This window comes from Poecilia formosa, unplaced genomic scaffold (genome assembly GCF_000485575.1).
Source record: "Poecilia formosa unplaced genomic scaffold, Poecilia_formosa-5.1.2 Scaffold15, whole genome shotgun sequence".
NCBI classification, from domain to species: Eukaryota; Metazoa; Chordata; class Actinopteri; order Cyprinodontiformes; family Poeciliidae; genus Poecilia; species Poecilia formosa.
The window spans coordinates 3,662,542-3,674,906 of NW_006799954.1; the positions used below are offsets into that span (position 1 = coordinate 3,662,542).

The 12,365-nt window shown below is 38.0% G+C and overlaps 1 protein-coding gene across 1 annotated transcript; it reads left to right on the forward strand.

The window, feature by feature from the left end:
• Positions 1-3,638: 3,638 nt before the first annotated feature.
• Positions 3,639-12,208, forward strand: LOC103134145 (calpain-2 catalytic subunit-like). The gene is made up of 21 exons (XM_007546280.2): positions 3,639-4,023; positions 4,102-4,171; positions 5,949-6,067; positions 6,338-6,471; positions 6,561-6,729; positions 6,841-6,924; positions 6,993-7,078; positions 7,632-7,706; positions 8,206-8,366; positions 8,463-8,632; positions 8,721-8,732; positions 8,834-9,045; positions 9,124-9,160; positions 9,252-9,317; positions 9,400-9,457; positions 10,039-10,103; positions 10,208-10,276; positions 11,024-11,102; positions 11,654-11,770; positions 11,888-11,946; positions 12,042-12,208. The coding sequence occupies exons 1-21, from the start codon at positions 3,787-3,789 to the stop codon at positions 12,063-12,065; spliced, it is 2,103 nt and encodes a 700-aa protein (XP_007546342.1). The 5' UTR covers positions 3,639-3,786; the 3' UTR covers positions 12,066-12,208.
• The last annotated feature ends 157 nt before the right edge of the window (positions 12,209-12,365 follow it).

Here is a 12,365-nt window from a genome sequence, read left to right on the forward strand (position 1 = left end):
GCCCACCTCTAGAGGAGGGCACACTGCACGCCGCCAGTACCGCACCGTGGCCGCTAGGGGACGCCAAAGACCAAAAACATGCCCTCTGACTAGAACGAAATTATGAACCAGGAGAATTTTGAAAAGATATGAGACGCTGTTGAAAATAAACTACGTATGATGTAATTCTATGAGCATGTAGATATTTTAAACTACTAACAAAGCTAATGCGTGGTGGCAAAATTATTTTCTCATTCACAAACTGTTGGAAAACTATAAATGCACCAGGTTTTGATAGTCATTTGATAGTACTGGAGATCAGTACTATCAGTACTAGCTTAATCAGTCCTATTTCTCTGTGGCCTACTTAAGAGTGCCTGGTCAGAATAACCTGTCCTTCTTAAGAGAAATTCTTTCAACAGGTATGCACCGCCAAAACCATTTTGAAAGGAACTTTTCTGAAAATTTTTATTTTAAAATTCACTCTTAATTTTATATCTTAACAACATCTCATAGAAGCACCTCTATAATGTTATGAACTGACAAAATATATATTCTAGAGTTAAAAAGAACAGAATCAAGGAATCCTTACTAAAGATTAAACTATTTCTAATGGATACAGATAGAAAATCATTTTTATTGCTGCGCATTTTGTTAGGGCCACAAACTTCATTTTATTTCAGTGGTATAAATCACAAAATAGCACATAGTTGTGAGGTAGAAAGAAGGTGATATTGGTTTAGGATTATGTGGGTTTAAAAATATTGCATATAAAATCTGACGTTAACTCTTTCTCTTTTCCAAAATTACACAGGTTCAGTCAAAGTTTTACAGGGAATGTATGTGGGAATTAATTTTCAGAGCCTCGATCACCTCAATGTCAGGTACTAAACTGCTGAATGACAATACCTTGTCATTCTGTGGCATCTGTTTGGAAATGTACTGTACGCACCAACATTTTGTAACAGCGCCTCTAGGGGGAGAGTTTTACTGTGACGTCCTGCCCTACATACGCAGTGCCTTGCAAAAATAATCTCACTCTTTGAAATTTTCCATATTTTCACACATTACAACTACAAATTTCAATGATGTTGAGATTTTATGTAGCAGCTCATCAAATTTGTAACATTAAATGAAAGTGATACATGGTTTTCTAAATGTTCTACAAATACAATCTGACAGGTGTGACATTGATTTGTATTGAGCCCCTCTAAACATTTTGCAGATGCAAGTTTTTAGATGGCTTTTGCTACTAGCTTTACTATAGCAGATACATTTTCTGCAGTTGAATACAAACTTTTTTCAGTTCAGAAAACGGTTCGGCTCACTACTGCAGACCGAATCAGGTTTTTATCAACTGAGATATAAAGTGTGATAAACAGCAGCAAAGGTTAAAAATCATCAACTTCATCAGGCTGTCTTGTCATGAGATAAATAAAACCTTTACATTTGATGTTTATTTAAACTGCTGAGACTTGTCGTGAGAGTAGACAGGAAGCATGCCTGCAAGAATAGCAGCCATTTATTTTATGAATCTGCTATTTGTAAAATAACCAAGCCTACCTTTTTAAAGGTTTGGTATTTTTGCAATTTTTCTGTCCTTTTTTTCTTTATAGGTGATTGGTTTCTTTTATTTTCCTGTTTGCTTTAGACAGGCAGCTAACCCGCCCTCAGATCGGGCCTGCTGTTCATCTTTATTTCTGTTGCTTCAACAGGTTCTCTGTCAGGTTGCTTTGCTCATTTATTGTATCTTTGCTTCAGCTTCTGTATTGTTTCTTTTTAGTTTGATCATCTTTGTTTTGATTCATAAAGCCACCTTTTGTTTTGAATTTGTGCACAGCTGAAACAAGTTTTTCATTTAGGTTCCCCCCTTTCAGTTCCTCTTGTGGTTCCAGCTCACCCAAACCTCTTTCATGGCTTCAAAGACTGAATACATCTCCCCAGACTTATTTGCTCTAAGCAAAACAGGTCACACAGAGGCTAAATGATGCCTTTGAGTTTTATACCGATAGAAGGATTTTGAAGGGAGACCAAAGTTTAACTTTGATCTACGTGGAATGTGATTAGTTTCATCAGGTGAATCCATTTTGAGATTTCTCCTTCCACAAAGAATTGTTTTCCTATTAACTGATTTGTTGTCTGTCTTTGTGAACTATTAGTCATTTAACCACGTATTTGCTTGATATTGATACCAGACAGATTGCCCTCTTTTCTACCTTATCTGTCTGGAATCATGGTGGGTTTGGCAGCTGTCCCAACAGAGAGCAGGGAGGGAGTGGTGTACACCCCCAGACAGGGTGCCAGCTTTTTTCAAAACACTGATAAATAATTTATATCTAAAACTGTTATCATCAGGCTAGCAGTCATTCCTAACCAAGATACTCTCTGGTTAATTTGGATCCCGAGGTTCTCCCAGGCCATAAGGGACATTTATTTCCCCCAGTGAGTCCATAGGTGAGGCTCAGAGTGTATACAGAGACGGATAAGTCGAAAACTTTCTGTCTGGATCATCTCTTTCTTCACTGTGACAGAGAAGCACCTGCGTTGTCAAGTGACGATGCTTTAATCATTGCTTTGTCAGATTTCAGAGTGAAATTTCAGAGTGAAATCTGAAATATATTCCACTCTGTCCTCTTCCAGTTTCACATTTGTTTCTAAAACTGAGATACTGAAATTCAAACTTCATAAATAAGAGTTTGCACACAATATATACTCCTTTTCTTTTATGAAGGTTTCCAGTCAGCCATTTTTAGAGTGAATTGAGAAGCAGCTGCTTGTTCTGTCTCTGAGGAATGAGCAAATGATTTTGCAAAAAATCATTTGCATAGATTTTATGCAAATGTGATGGAAACAAATAAAGGCAGATAAAACATGAACTCACAAACTGTGTTTTGAACATTTTACTCAGTAATCAAACATTTTTCTAGGATATATGGTCATCTTTGTTGATGTCTATGGACATTTGTGAATAATTATTAAGAATTTTTAATCATAATACCATATATGCACTACTTTACAAAATAATTTCCATATTTTGTCATCTGAAGGCCACAAACTTTATTGTATTTTATAGAACAGAACACAAATCTGACATTGTACAAAAGGATCAGTTTAATTCCTGATTAAACTGAGTTACAATAACATTTGTTTAGAGCTTTGGTGCCCTATATTTCGATTGGAGGATGTAAGCACAAAATGAGGATGTAACACTACAACTCCTGACTGGGTGTGTCAGTGAGTGCCTCAGGTTATGAAACACAATATCTTAAATTTGACATATTTAAACTGTTGCTTCAGTATGTTGAGGGATCTCTTCCTCAACTCCCACCCGTATTTACAGCATGCAATCTGTTTCTACCACCAACTAGTCTCGGTAAATGTACTTTTATATATGATTCATATTAATTGTTAAAGTGTATTAAAATTTTCAAAGCAGAGAGATGTTTTGACAAACATTTCCAGCGTCTAATATATACATTTAGTCCTGAAAATGAAATGACAAGAGGTGGTAGTGGTGTTGTTACTTTAAGGTGTGTCCTTGTTTTGTTTCAGTTGTGGTCACAGTGAGCTCATTGTGGATTTGCTTACGCCTGCTGCTGTCTGCACCACCTATCTCACCTGTCCACAAGCGGCTCCTCCCTGTTTGTTATCGGACTCCATCTTTCCATCCCTATAGGTCGCTATAAAGGAGTCCCGGAGAAAAGCACTTCTGGGAAGCGTTCCTTCATAAAAGAGCATCTCACAAGGCAAACAAGCCCTGTTGTTAAATAAGGAAATCCTGCAAGTGAGCGCTCAGATAGGGTGAAGATGACCTCCACTGCAGATCGACTGGCCCACCAGCAGCAGAGGGCGGAGGGCATCGGCACCAACCAGAACCCAGTGAAGTTTTGCGGTCAGGACTATGAGGCCCTGCGGCAGCAGTGTCTGAGCAGGGGACGCCTGTTTGAGGATGACAGCTTTGGTGCCGAGAGCAAGTCACTCGGCTACAATGAGCTGGGGCCATACTCATCCAAGACAAGGGACATTGTTTGGAAGAGGCCAATGGTAAGAAGCAACTTAAAATAATAAGTCTATTACACTTTTTATATTCATTTTTTCACAAATGTTCCATCTGTCCTGTAGGAGCTATGTTCAAACCCAAAGTTCATTGACGATGGAGCCACAAGGACGGATATTTGTCAGGGAGCATTAGGTGAGTTTTATGCTTCCATTTTTAATGCGTAATAATCCCTCCCCCAACTGCTGCCATTAAATTTGCATTTGACAAACCAGTGCTGATCCATTTACAGCGTGTGGTAACACACAATGACTTTTCTTTTCGCTTTAACCCTTTAACCCTGAAGGCTGCAGAAACCTTTATGTTATACACTAAAAGGTCAGACCTACCTGTGACATTTCAGCACTTCTGATAATTGTACATTTAGTCTCATATCCTAAAGCTCAGTGCTGTAAATGTTATTTACAGTCATGTGAAGTTAGATGTGCTTTCATAATTTGATAACAAATAAATGTTAAAATGTGTCTCCTACGTGCACACATCCTATACTGATGTACTTGCTAAGACTGATTCTAAGTTTTTATTTGGTGAAGATCAGGTCAGTCTAAAAATTATCATTTTTACCTGATTGTACATTTTTCATTTCTCTCAGCACAGATTTAAGCTTATATATAGAAATATAGATATTTTCTACAGTTTTATATCTGTTCATATATGAATTGCTTAAACACTTCTTCTTTCTTTCATCCCCCCATCAAGGGATTTTGGGAATACTCTTTTTGCAGATTTTTTTTTTTGTTAAAAAAAAGGCAACATATTTAAATTTTTCATCATTTCTTAACTCTGAAAACACCCTGATAGATCCAAACAGATCTTTATCAGTGAATGAAAAATTTAGTTGGGTTTTACTTTTTATAATTAGTTCTGAGTTACATTAATATCAGAAATGAACAAGTTTAGCTTAATTAGTAGAGGTGATGATAGTAAAGCTGATCCTACTAAATCACCCATACACACTCTAAAAAGAAAATAGTTGAACCAACTTAATTGAATTGCTTGTATAGGTAACAATCAATTCAATTAAGTTTATCCAACTGAATTTATTAAGTTTAACCAATTCAATATATTATAATCATCCAACTCAATTTGTTAATTTTTTTAAACAAATTTATTAAGTATGTTTAAGATAACATATTTAAGTCAGTCTTACTCAAATCATTTAGTTTACTTCAAAAATGGTAAATAAACTTATATAGCACTTTCCCAGTCATTTTGACCACTAGAGTCGCCTTCACACATTTATTTAATGCACAGATCAGTAGGCAATTTGGGATTAAGTGCCTTGCCCAGGGGTACATTGACATGTGGCAGGAGGAAGCTGGAATCAAACCTACAGCCTTCCGATCACAAGACGACTACTCTACCCACAGAGCCACAGTCGCTTACCAGGGAGTCTGTCCCTGGTAAGCTTGAGTCGATTCAGCCAGATGTTCACAAAGCTGCTGCAGTTTTGTCATTTGTGAGGGTTAAGGTTTATTAAAAGTATCATTTAAAGTCATATAGAATTTTTTTTTCATTATAACTTTTACCTTTTTTTTGAGCTGAATGTTGCTCATGATGCATCACTAAACTCAATTTTTGGTGCATATTTCATTGTTCATCCAAGATAAAATTAGCATTGGTAAAGTCATGACTCAAATTTTAGTTCATCCGTATGTATATTAGTGCATATTAGTTTTACAGCAGTTGCATATTTACTTTAATCTGAAAACAATGTTATAGTTTGAAACAAAAGTAGTGGCCCCTGAATGAAAGGAGTGTGTGTTGAAGGAAATAACACAAAACACACAAGATTGAAATATTATCATTTTTCGTGTTTTCAAAATGTAAATAAACTGCACAGCAGATCATTAGTGTCTATTTCAATCTCTCTGTGTATTTTAATTCACAATTATTTGCTGTTATGTTTCAGGGGATTGCTGGCTTCTGGCTGCCATTGCTTCTCTAACTCTGGACCAGCGGATCCTTGGACGGGTGGTTCCCACTGGTCAGAGCTTCACTGAGGATTACGCTGGGATATTTCACTTTCAGGTCAGGAAACTTAATATTAACATTTACCCAACAGGCTTCTTTCTTTGGGTATTTTTGATACGTAATTTAAAATAATAATAATAATAATAATTCAGAAAATTCTGAATTTTCTGAACAGACAGTTGAGAGTCTGTTCCGCCCCCCTTATAAAAAAGGTTGATATTGGAATATTTGAAGGATTCCAGGATTTTTTATTTTTTATTTATTTTTTTGTAATGACACCAGATTTATATTTTTGTGTGTGTTTTTAACACTTATCGTTTCTTTCAGTTTTGGCAGTATGGTGAGTGGGTGGATGTCGTGATAGATGATCGTTTACCCACCAGAGACGGGAAGCTTCTCTTTGTTCACTCAGCAGAGGGCTCAGAGTTCTGGAGCGCTCTCCTGGAGAAAGCTTATGCCAAGTACAAATCACTCCGCCTTGTACGTTTGTTTATTTTAGTGGAGTGTAAACTGAGGAGCTAAATTTGTTTCTCCCCCTTGTGTCTGGCAGGGTGAACGGTTGCTACGAAGCTCTGTCTGGAGGAAACACCATCGAGGGCTTTGAGGATTTCACAGGAGGGATTGCTGAGATTTACACCTTAAGCAAAGCTCCACCGGAGCTCTTCCAAATCATTCGGAAAGCCCTGAGTCTGGGTTCACTGCTGGGCTGCTCGATTGATGCAAGTCTCATTTTCATATTTAACTGCACTGCAGTTTGAACAGAGACAAAACACACAGTCATGAAAGCACCTGATTAAAATGTTTATCTCTGATGCTTTTTTTTTTTTTAGATTACCAGTGCCTATGAGACAGAGGCAGTAACCACTCTGAAGCTTGTCAAAGGACATGCATACTCTGTTACTGGTGCAGAAGAGGTAGTTATTTTAGCTTCTTGTTTTGTGTAATGCCCAATTATATACTCTGTACACTCCTGTTCTTCCAGGTCAGCTACCAAGGCAGGGATGTTCAACTGGTCCGCGTCAGAAACCCATGGGGAGAAGTGGAATGGACAGGCCCTTGGAGTGACGGGTAAATTCTGACAGTTCAGCAAATTGATAACCAGCAGTGTGTTTTTCTTTAATGTGGACACATATAAAGGAAGAAGGAATACAGAGAACTGGTTCTTTTTTCATGTTAGTCTGGTATGAAAAAGTGTTTGCCCACTTTCTGATTTCCTATATTTTTTTTGTATGTTTATCACACTTCAGGGTTTCAGAGCATCAAACCAATTGAAGTTTTAGTTAAGGACAGCACAAGCTAAGATAAAATGCAGGTTTAAAATTACCTTTTTATTATTAAGGAAGAAAAAAAAGCCAATCAACACTTCTTTCGCACCGGACCATTTTGTCTGCATTAATAATAAAATCGTTATTTTGAAAACTGTGTTTTGTGTTTATTTGTGTTGCCTTTGACTAATACTTAAATCGGATGTTCTGAAACACTTAAGTGTGGCAAACATGCAAAATATAAAATAAGGAAGGGGGGCAGACCCTTTTTCACGCCATTTTGCTTTTAAACTTTTCTTTAAATAAAATAAGCAAAACATTCACTGCTTATTAATGGTGTTATTTTTGTAAAATAGATCCAATGAGTGGAAGTACGTCAGTGAGGCTGACAAATCAAAGTTGAACCACGTGGCGGAAGATGGAGAGTTCTGGTATGTAGGGATTTAAGTCAACATTTTGTATGTTTATGAACTGCATTTTCGTGGGATGTCATGTGGTGGATGATATCGCACATATGTTTCTATATGGGCTTCTAGACTCTACAAATGAAACCTTCAAGGTAACAGTTTTGTGCTTAAATAGTTTATCAGTTAAGTCACAGCAGTTTTGTCTGCATTCTGCCAAATTTCATTAAAGCGAAACAATGCTTAATATTTAATTTTCTGAGTTTCTCATCGAATGCAGATGCAGCTGTTTATTGATAATGTAATAGTGTGTTAATGGGTAGTTTAATCAATACTTTCTGCCACATCTGGCCCTTTAGAAACATTATTGATCTTGATGTGGCCCAAAAAGAAAATAAGTTTGACGATAAAATACATTAAGTATTTTTTTTTTTTTTTTTTTTTTTTTATATTGATAAAATGTCAGGCTTAAGGGGAGTGAATATCTTTGCGACACGCTGTAGAACAACGTTGCTCTTGATTTCAGGATGTCCTACTCGGACTTCATCAAGCAGTTCTCCAAGCTGGAGATCTGCAACTTGACCCCGGATACGCTGGAAAGCGATGAGTTTGGCCACTGGAACAACTACCAGTTCGAAGGGATGTGGAGGGTGGGATCCACCGCTGGCGGCTGCAGAAACCATGCAGGTTGGACAGAAACCTGGAAAGATTCCTGCTTTTCAGAGCTCAAAGCTCTGTGTCGCTTCCCTCTGTAAGACATTTCTCCTCCTCGGTCTGTTCCAGCCACGTTCCCCTCCAACCCTCAGTTTGTCGTGCGTCTGGAGGATGTGGATGACGACCCCCTGGATGGGGAGGACAGATGCACCTTCCTGGTGGGGTTGATGCAAAAGGATGGACGGCAGAAGAGGAGGCTTAATGGCGAACTGGAGACCATCGGCTTCACCATTTATAAGGTCTCACGAAGTCATTTGACACCCAGTTTAAAGATATTAAACTTTATCAAAGTAATTTTTCTAAAACATTTGTCATTTTGTTTTGCAGGTTCCAGATCAGGTTTGTGTTCGCTTAGTCTTTCAACTCTCTCGCTCCTTCATTTCAGTCTCAATCTTGTATATAAGAAACTACTAAAGAAAAACAAAACCTTCCCTTCTAAGTACAAGGGCTGCAGCAACGTTCGCCTCAGCCCAGACGTGTTGCTGCGTCAGAGAGCCGTGGCGATGAGCAGCACCTTCATCAACACCCGTGAAGTGTGCGACCGCTTCAGACTTCCCCCTGGAGAATACGCCATCATTCCCTCGACCTTTCACCCTCATAAGAACGGCAAATTTGTTCTCAGGGTCTTCTCAGAGAAAGAGGCCAATACCAGGTATCTGTGATACTTTTGTCTGTGTTGCTGTTTTTCCAGTTCATCAATAAAAGAAATAATTCCAGATTTATATTTCAGTCAACTGGAGGAGAAGATAGATGCTAAAATCAAAGAGGTAAACTTGTAGATTCTTTTATCTTCAACAGAGCGTTTGCTGAGCCTTCAAAATGCTGGTGTTTTCATTTGTTTTCATTGCTCTTTTATAGGAGGAGGTGTCTGAAAGTGACATTGATCCTCACTTCAAGAAAATCTTTAAGGAAGTTTCTGGCAGTGTAGGTCCAGAAGCACACATGTTCCCTTTCAATCTTTTTGGAAAACTAAAAGGTCATAATTTGCCTTTTTGTTGTTGAACAGGACATGGAGGTATCTGCCTTTGAGTTAGTTGGAATTCTGAACAACATTGTCTCGCACCGTAAGTATGCCGAGAAGTTAGATATAAAGTGTCTCGCACGTGTTACAGAATCCCTGCTAAGAATGTGTAAAAACCTTAAAGTGAATCATTTTGTCATTGCAGTGGAATAACTGCACACTGTTGTTGCTTGAAGAGTTTGTTGCGGAAAATCTTGCAACAAACTCTGTCTCATCTGAACAAACACCATTGTCTGAGATAAAGTCCTTTCAAGCTGCACGTTTATGTTTCTGCTAGGCCCCAAACAATGCCACAGAGAAAGCATCTAATGGTTGGCATGAAAACTTTACAACCACAAGGTCCCACTCTTTGTTGCGCTTCTCTGAAAGTGATCTTTGGAGATGTTTCCTGGAAATATAAATATTTGTTTTTATGCAGCTTTGTGCCAGAGGCTAGAAATAGAATAAATGTACTGATTAAGATTTGGTTTTTCAACATTTGTCAACGTGTGGTAATGCAGCTGTGATAAAAGATTAATTCATTTTAAAGTTTGATACACATCTGTAACAGCGGTGACAATTAATTGCTTCTTTTGGGGATTTGGGAACTGTAATGAGCAACTCATTGGTGTCTTTCTTTTCCAGGCTCTGACATCAAGACAGACGGATTCAGCCTCGAGACGGCGCGTCTCATAGTCAGTCTGCTGGATGTATCCTCAATTAGAGATGGCACTCAAAGCAGTAATTCTGTGACAGTGTAAAACTCCTGATGTTAACATGAATTGATAGACCTTTAAAGTCTTAACATTGTCAGAAAGATGAAAGTGCCAAGTTGGGGCTGAAGGAATTCCATGTTCTCTGGAACAAACTTCAGAAATACCTGGTATGGCGTGTTCTTCTCCTCTCATAAGGCATTTATATTGATTTTTTACAGCTTTTCCCAGCGTTCAAGCTTGCTGCTCAAAACACTGACATCAATTTATATCTTTGGAACTGAGAAATATGTAATATTGTGTAAGAAGAAGGGTGAGTATGAAGATATCAGAACATTGCCAAAAGTTGATAAAATTGTGTTTGAATCGCTGAACATGGGGATCAGTGCACAACATCAGTGGCAGTAATGGCAAAGTTTCCACTTGAGTTAATGAAGTGAAAACGTATATAGAGATTTATCCAGCACGAAAAATGGAGTCCTAACAGACAGGCACGCTACGCAAGCATTTAAAAGCTCACTGTTGTGAGCTAAGTCTGTTAGCCACCACTGTGAAAAGAAATGCTTGTGAATAGCTATAATCTACACTTTTACCTGTTTATGTATGGCATATTTCTTCAAGGTGGTGCCATTACATACACAACATCATCATCCATATGGTAGTTAAACATAAATGAAGGTATTTAAATAAATAAATAAATAAATAAATAAATAAATAAATAAATAAATAAATAAATAAATAACCAGTTTATTTGGTCTGAAAACCACAGAATGTAAATTGTAATTAATGCATGTTTCACACCATCAAGATTTTTGCATTTCTTGGCTTTCCGACGTGTTTTTAAATGCCCTACAAATAAATGTCAGCCATGCTGTAAAACCTGGCCATGTGATCAAGCCGTTAATGTGTCGATGTAGGAGATCTTCAAGAGCCACGACACAGACTACTCGGGTACAATGAGCTCCCTGGAAATGAGAGCCGCCGCTGCTAAAGCAGGTAACAGACATGTTAACAAATGTTCACCACAAAAGCTTGAGATGAAAAAAAAAAACAAAAAACAGCTGAAATAAACTGCTGAATGATTATTTTCATTTTCATGGTTTTGTCTTCTCACTAGCTGTGCTAGAGAAGCAAGCCTGCTTCTCTAGCACAGCTTTCCAAACGCATGGTGGCGCTTCTTTTTCTGAGTATTTGTTCTGTCTGACGAAGCACTGCAGGAACAAATAGCAAACTACTGACTCAGATGTTTGTGTGTGTGTTTGTGTGTGTGCGTGTGTTTGCAAGAGACATGCGAGAGCGGTTATACAAGAACTGGAAATGCCAGTTCGGCAGCTCCCGCCCAGCACTCAAGTTTTGTTTCATGCATGCAAACTTTGGCACAACAATAAAAGGTGCACGTTTAAAACGGCACAGCATAAAACTGTGCTGGAGCCTGATACCTTTCAATAACAACACCTGACCAGCAGGCTTAGGACTAACACCCTTTATCTTTAAGCGTGACACATATCAGCTACACGAGAACACACAGCTCATCTTTCTTTTTGCAGGTTTCAATGTGAACAGCGCTGTGCTGCAGGCCATCGTCAATCGCTATGCGGATGCTCAGTTTGCCATCGATTTTGACAGCTTTGTGAGCTGCCTCATTAAGCTGGAAATGCTCTTCAGTGAGTGACACCAGAGCAAATAGAGAAATGTCACAGCAATGTTTTTGCAATTGAGCCGACGGAGAGCATAGTGGTGTTTGCATTAGTAATACATCTGTTTGTCCGCCTCTCCCACAGAAATGTTTAAGGCCCTGGAGAAAGGAGACTCAGGGAAGATTGAGCTGAACATACAACAGGTGGGGGACATAATAAAATATATTAACATGATTGCTATTTAAGAGATTTATGAGCTTCTTTTTTTATATATATATATATATATTTCCTTTTGTAGTGGATGTGCCTGGCGATCAATTAGCTCTAAGGATAAGCACAAGACATATTCAAGAACAAGGAAGAGAATAAAGAGAAGAATTTGAAAAGAAAGTGAATTTAACTAATACATTTTTTTGCGCTATAGATTCCACTAAATAAAGAAAAATAAAAATACTAAGAAATGTGTCTCTTTATGTCTGATTTTGAACAGTATTTCCTGTTTTCTATCTCTACTCATGTGAGAATTATGGTGACTGAACTGGCAACAAAAATGCAAACCAGAAAGGGCTGTCTGGCATGAACAATAAGGGGTGTGGAAACATTTGATCTGTACAAATCACAA

What these genes read in the sequence shown, in the direction of transcription:
- LOC103134145 (XM_007546280.2), top strand. Translation starts at nt 3,787, where the DNA reads ATGACCTCCACTGCAGATCGACTGGCCCACCAGCAGCAGAGGGCGGAG. An exon ending in TTGTTTGGAAGAGGCCAATG is followed by an intron (nt 4,024 to 4,101) that starts GTAAGAAGCAAC and finishes TCTGTCCTGTAG; the next exon opens with GAGCTATGTTCAAACCCAAA. An exon ending in TAAGCTGGAAATGCTCTTCA is followed by an intron (nt 11,771 to 11,887) that starts GTGAGTGACACC and finishes CCTCTCCCACAG; the next exon opens with AAATGTTTAAGGCCCTGGAG.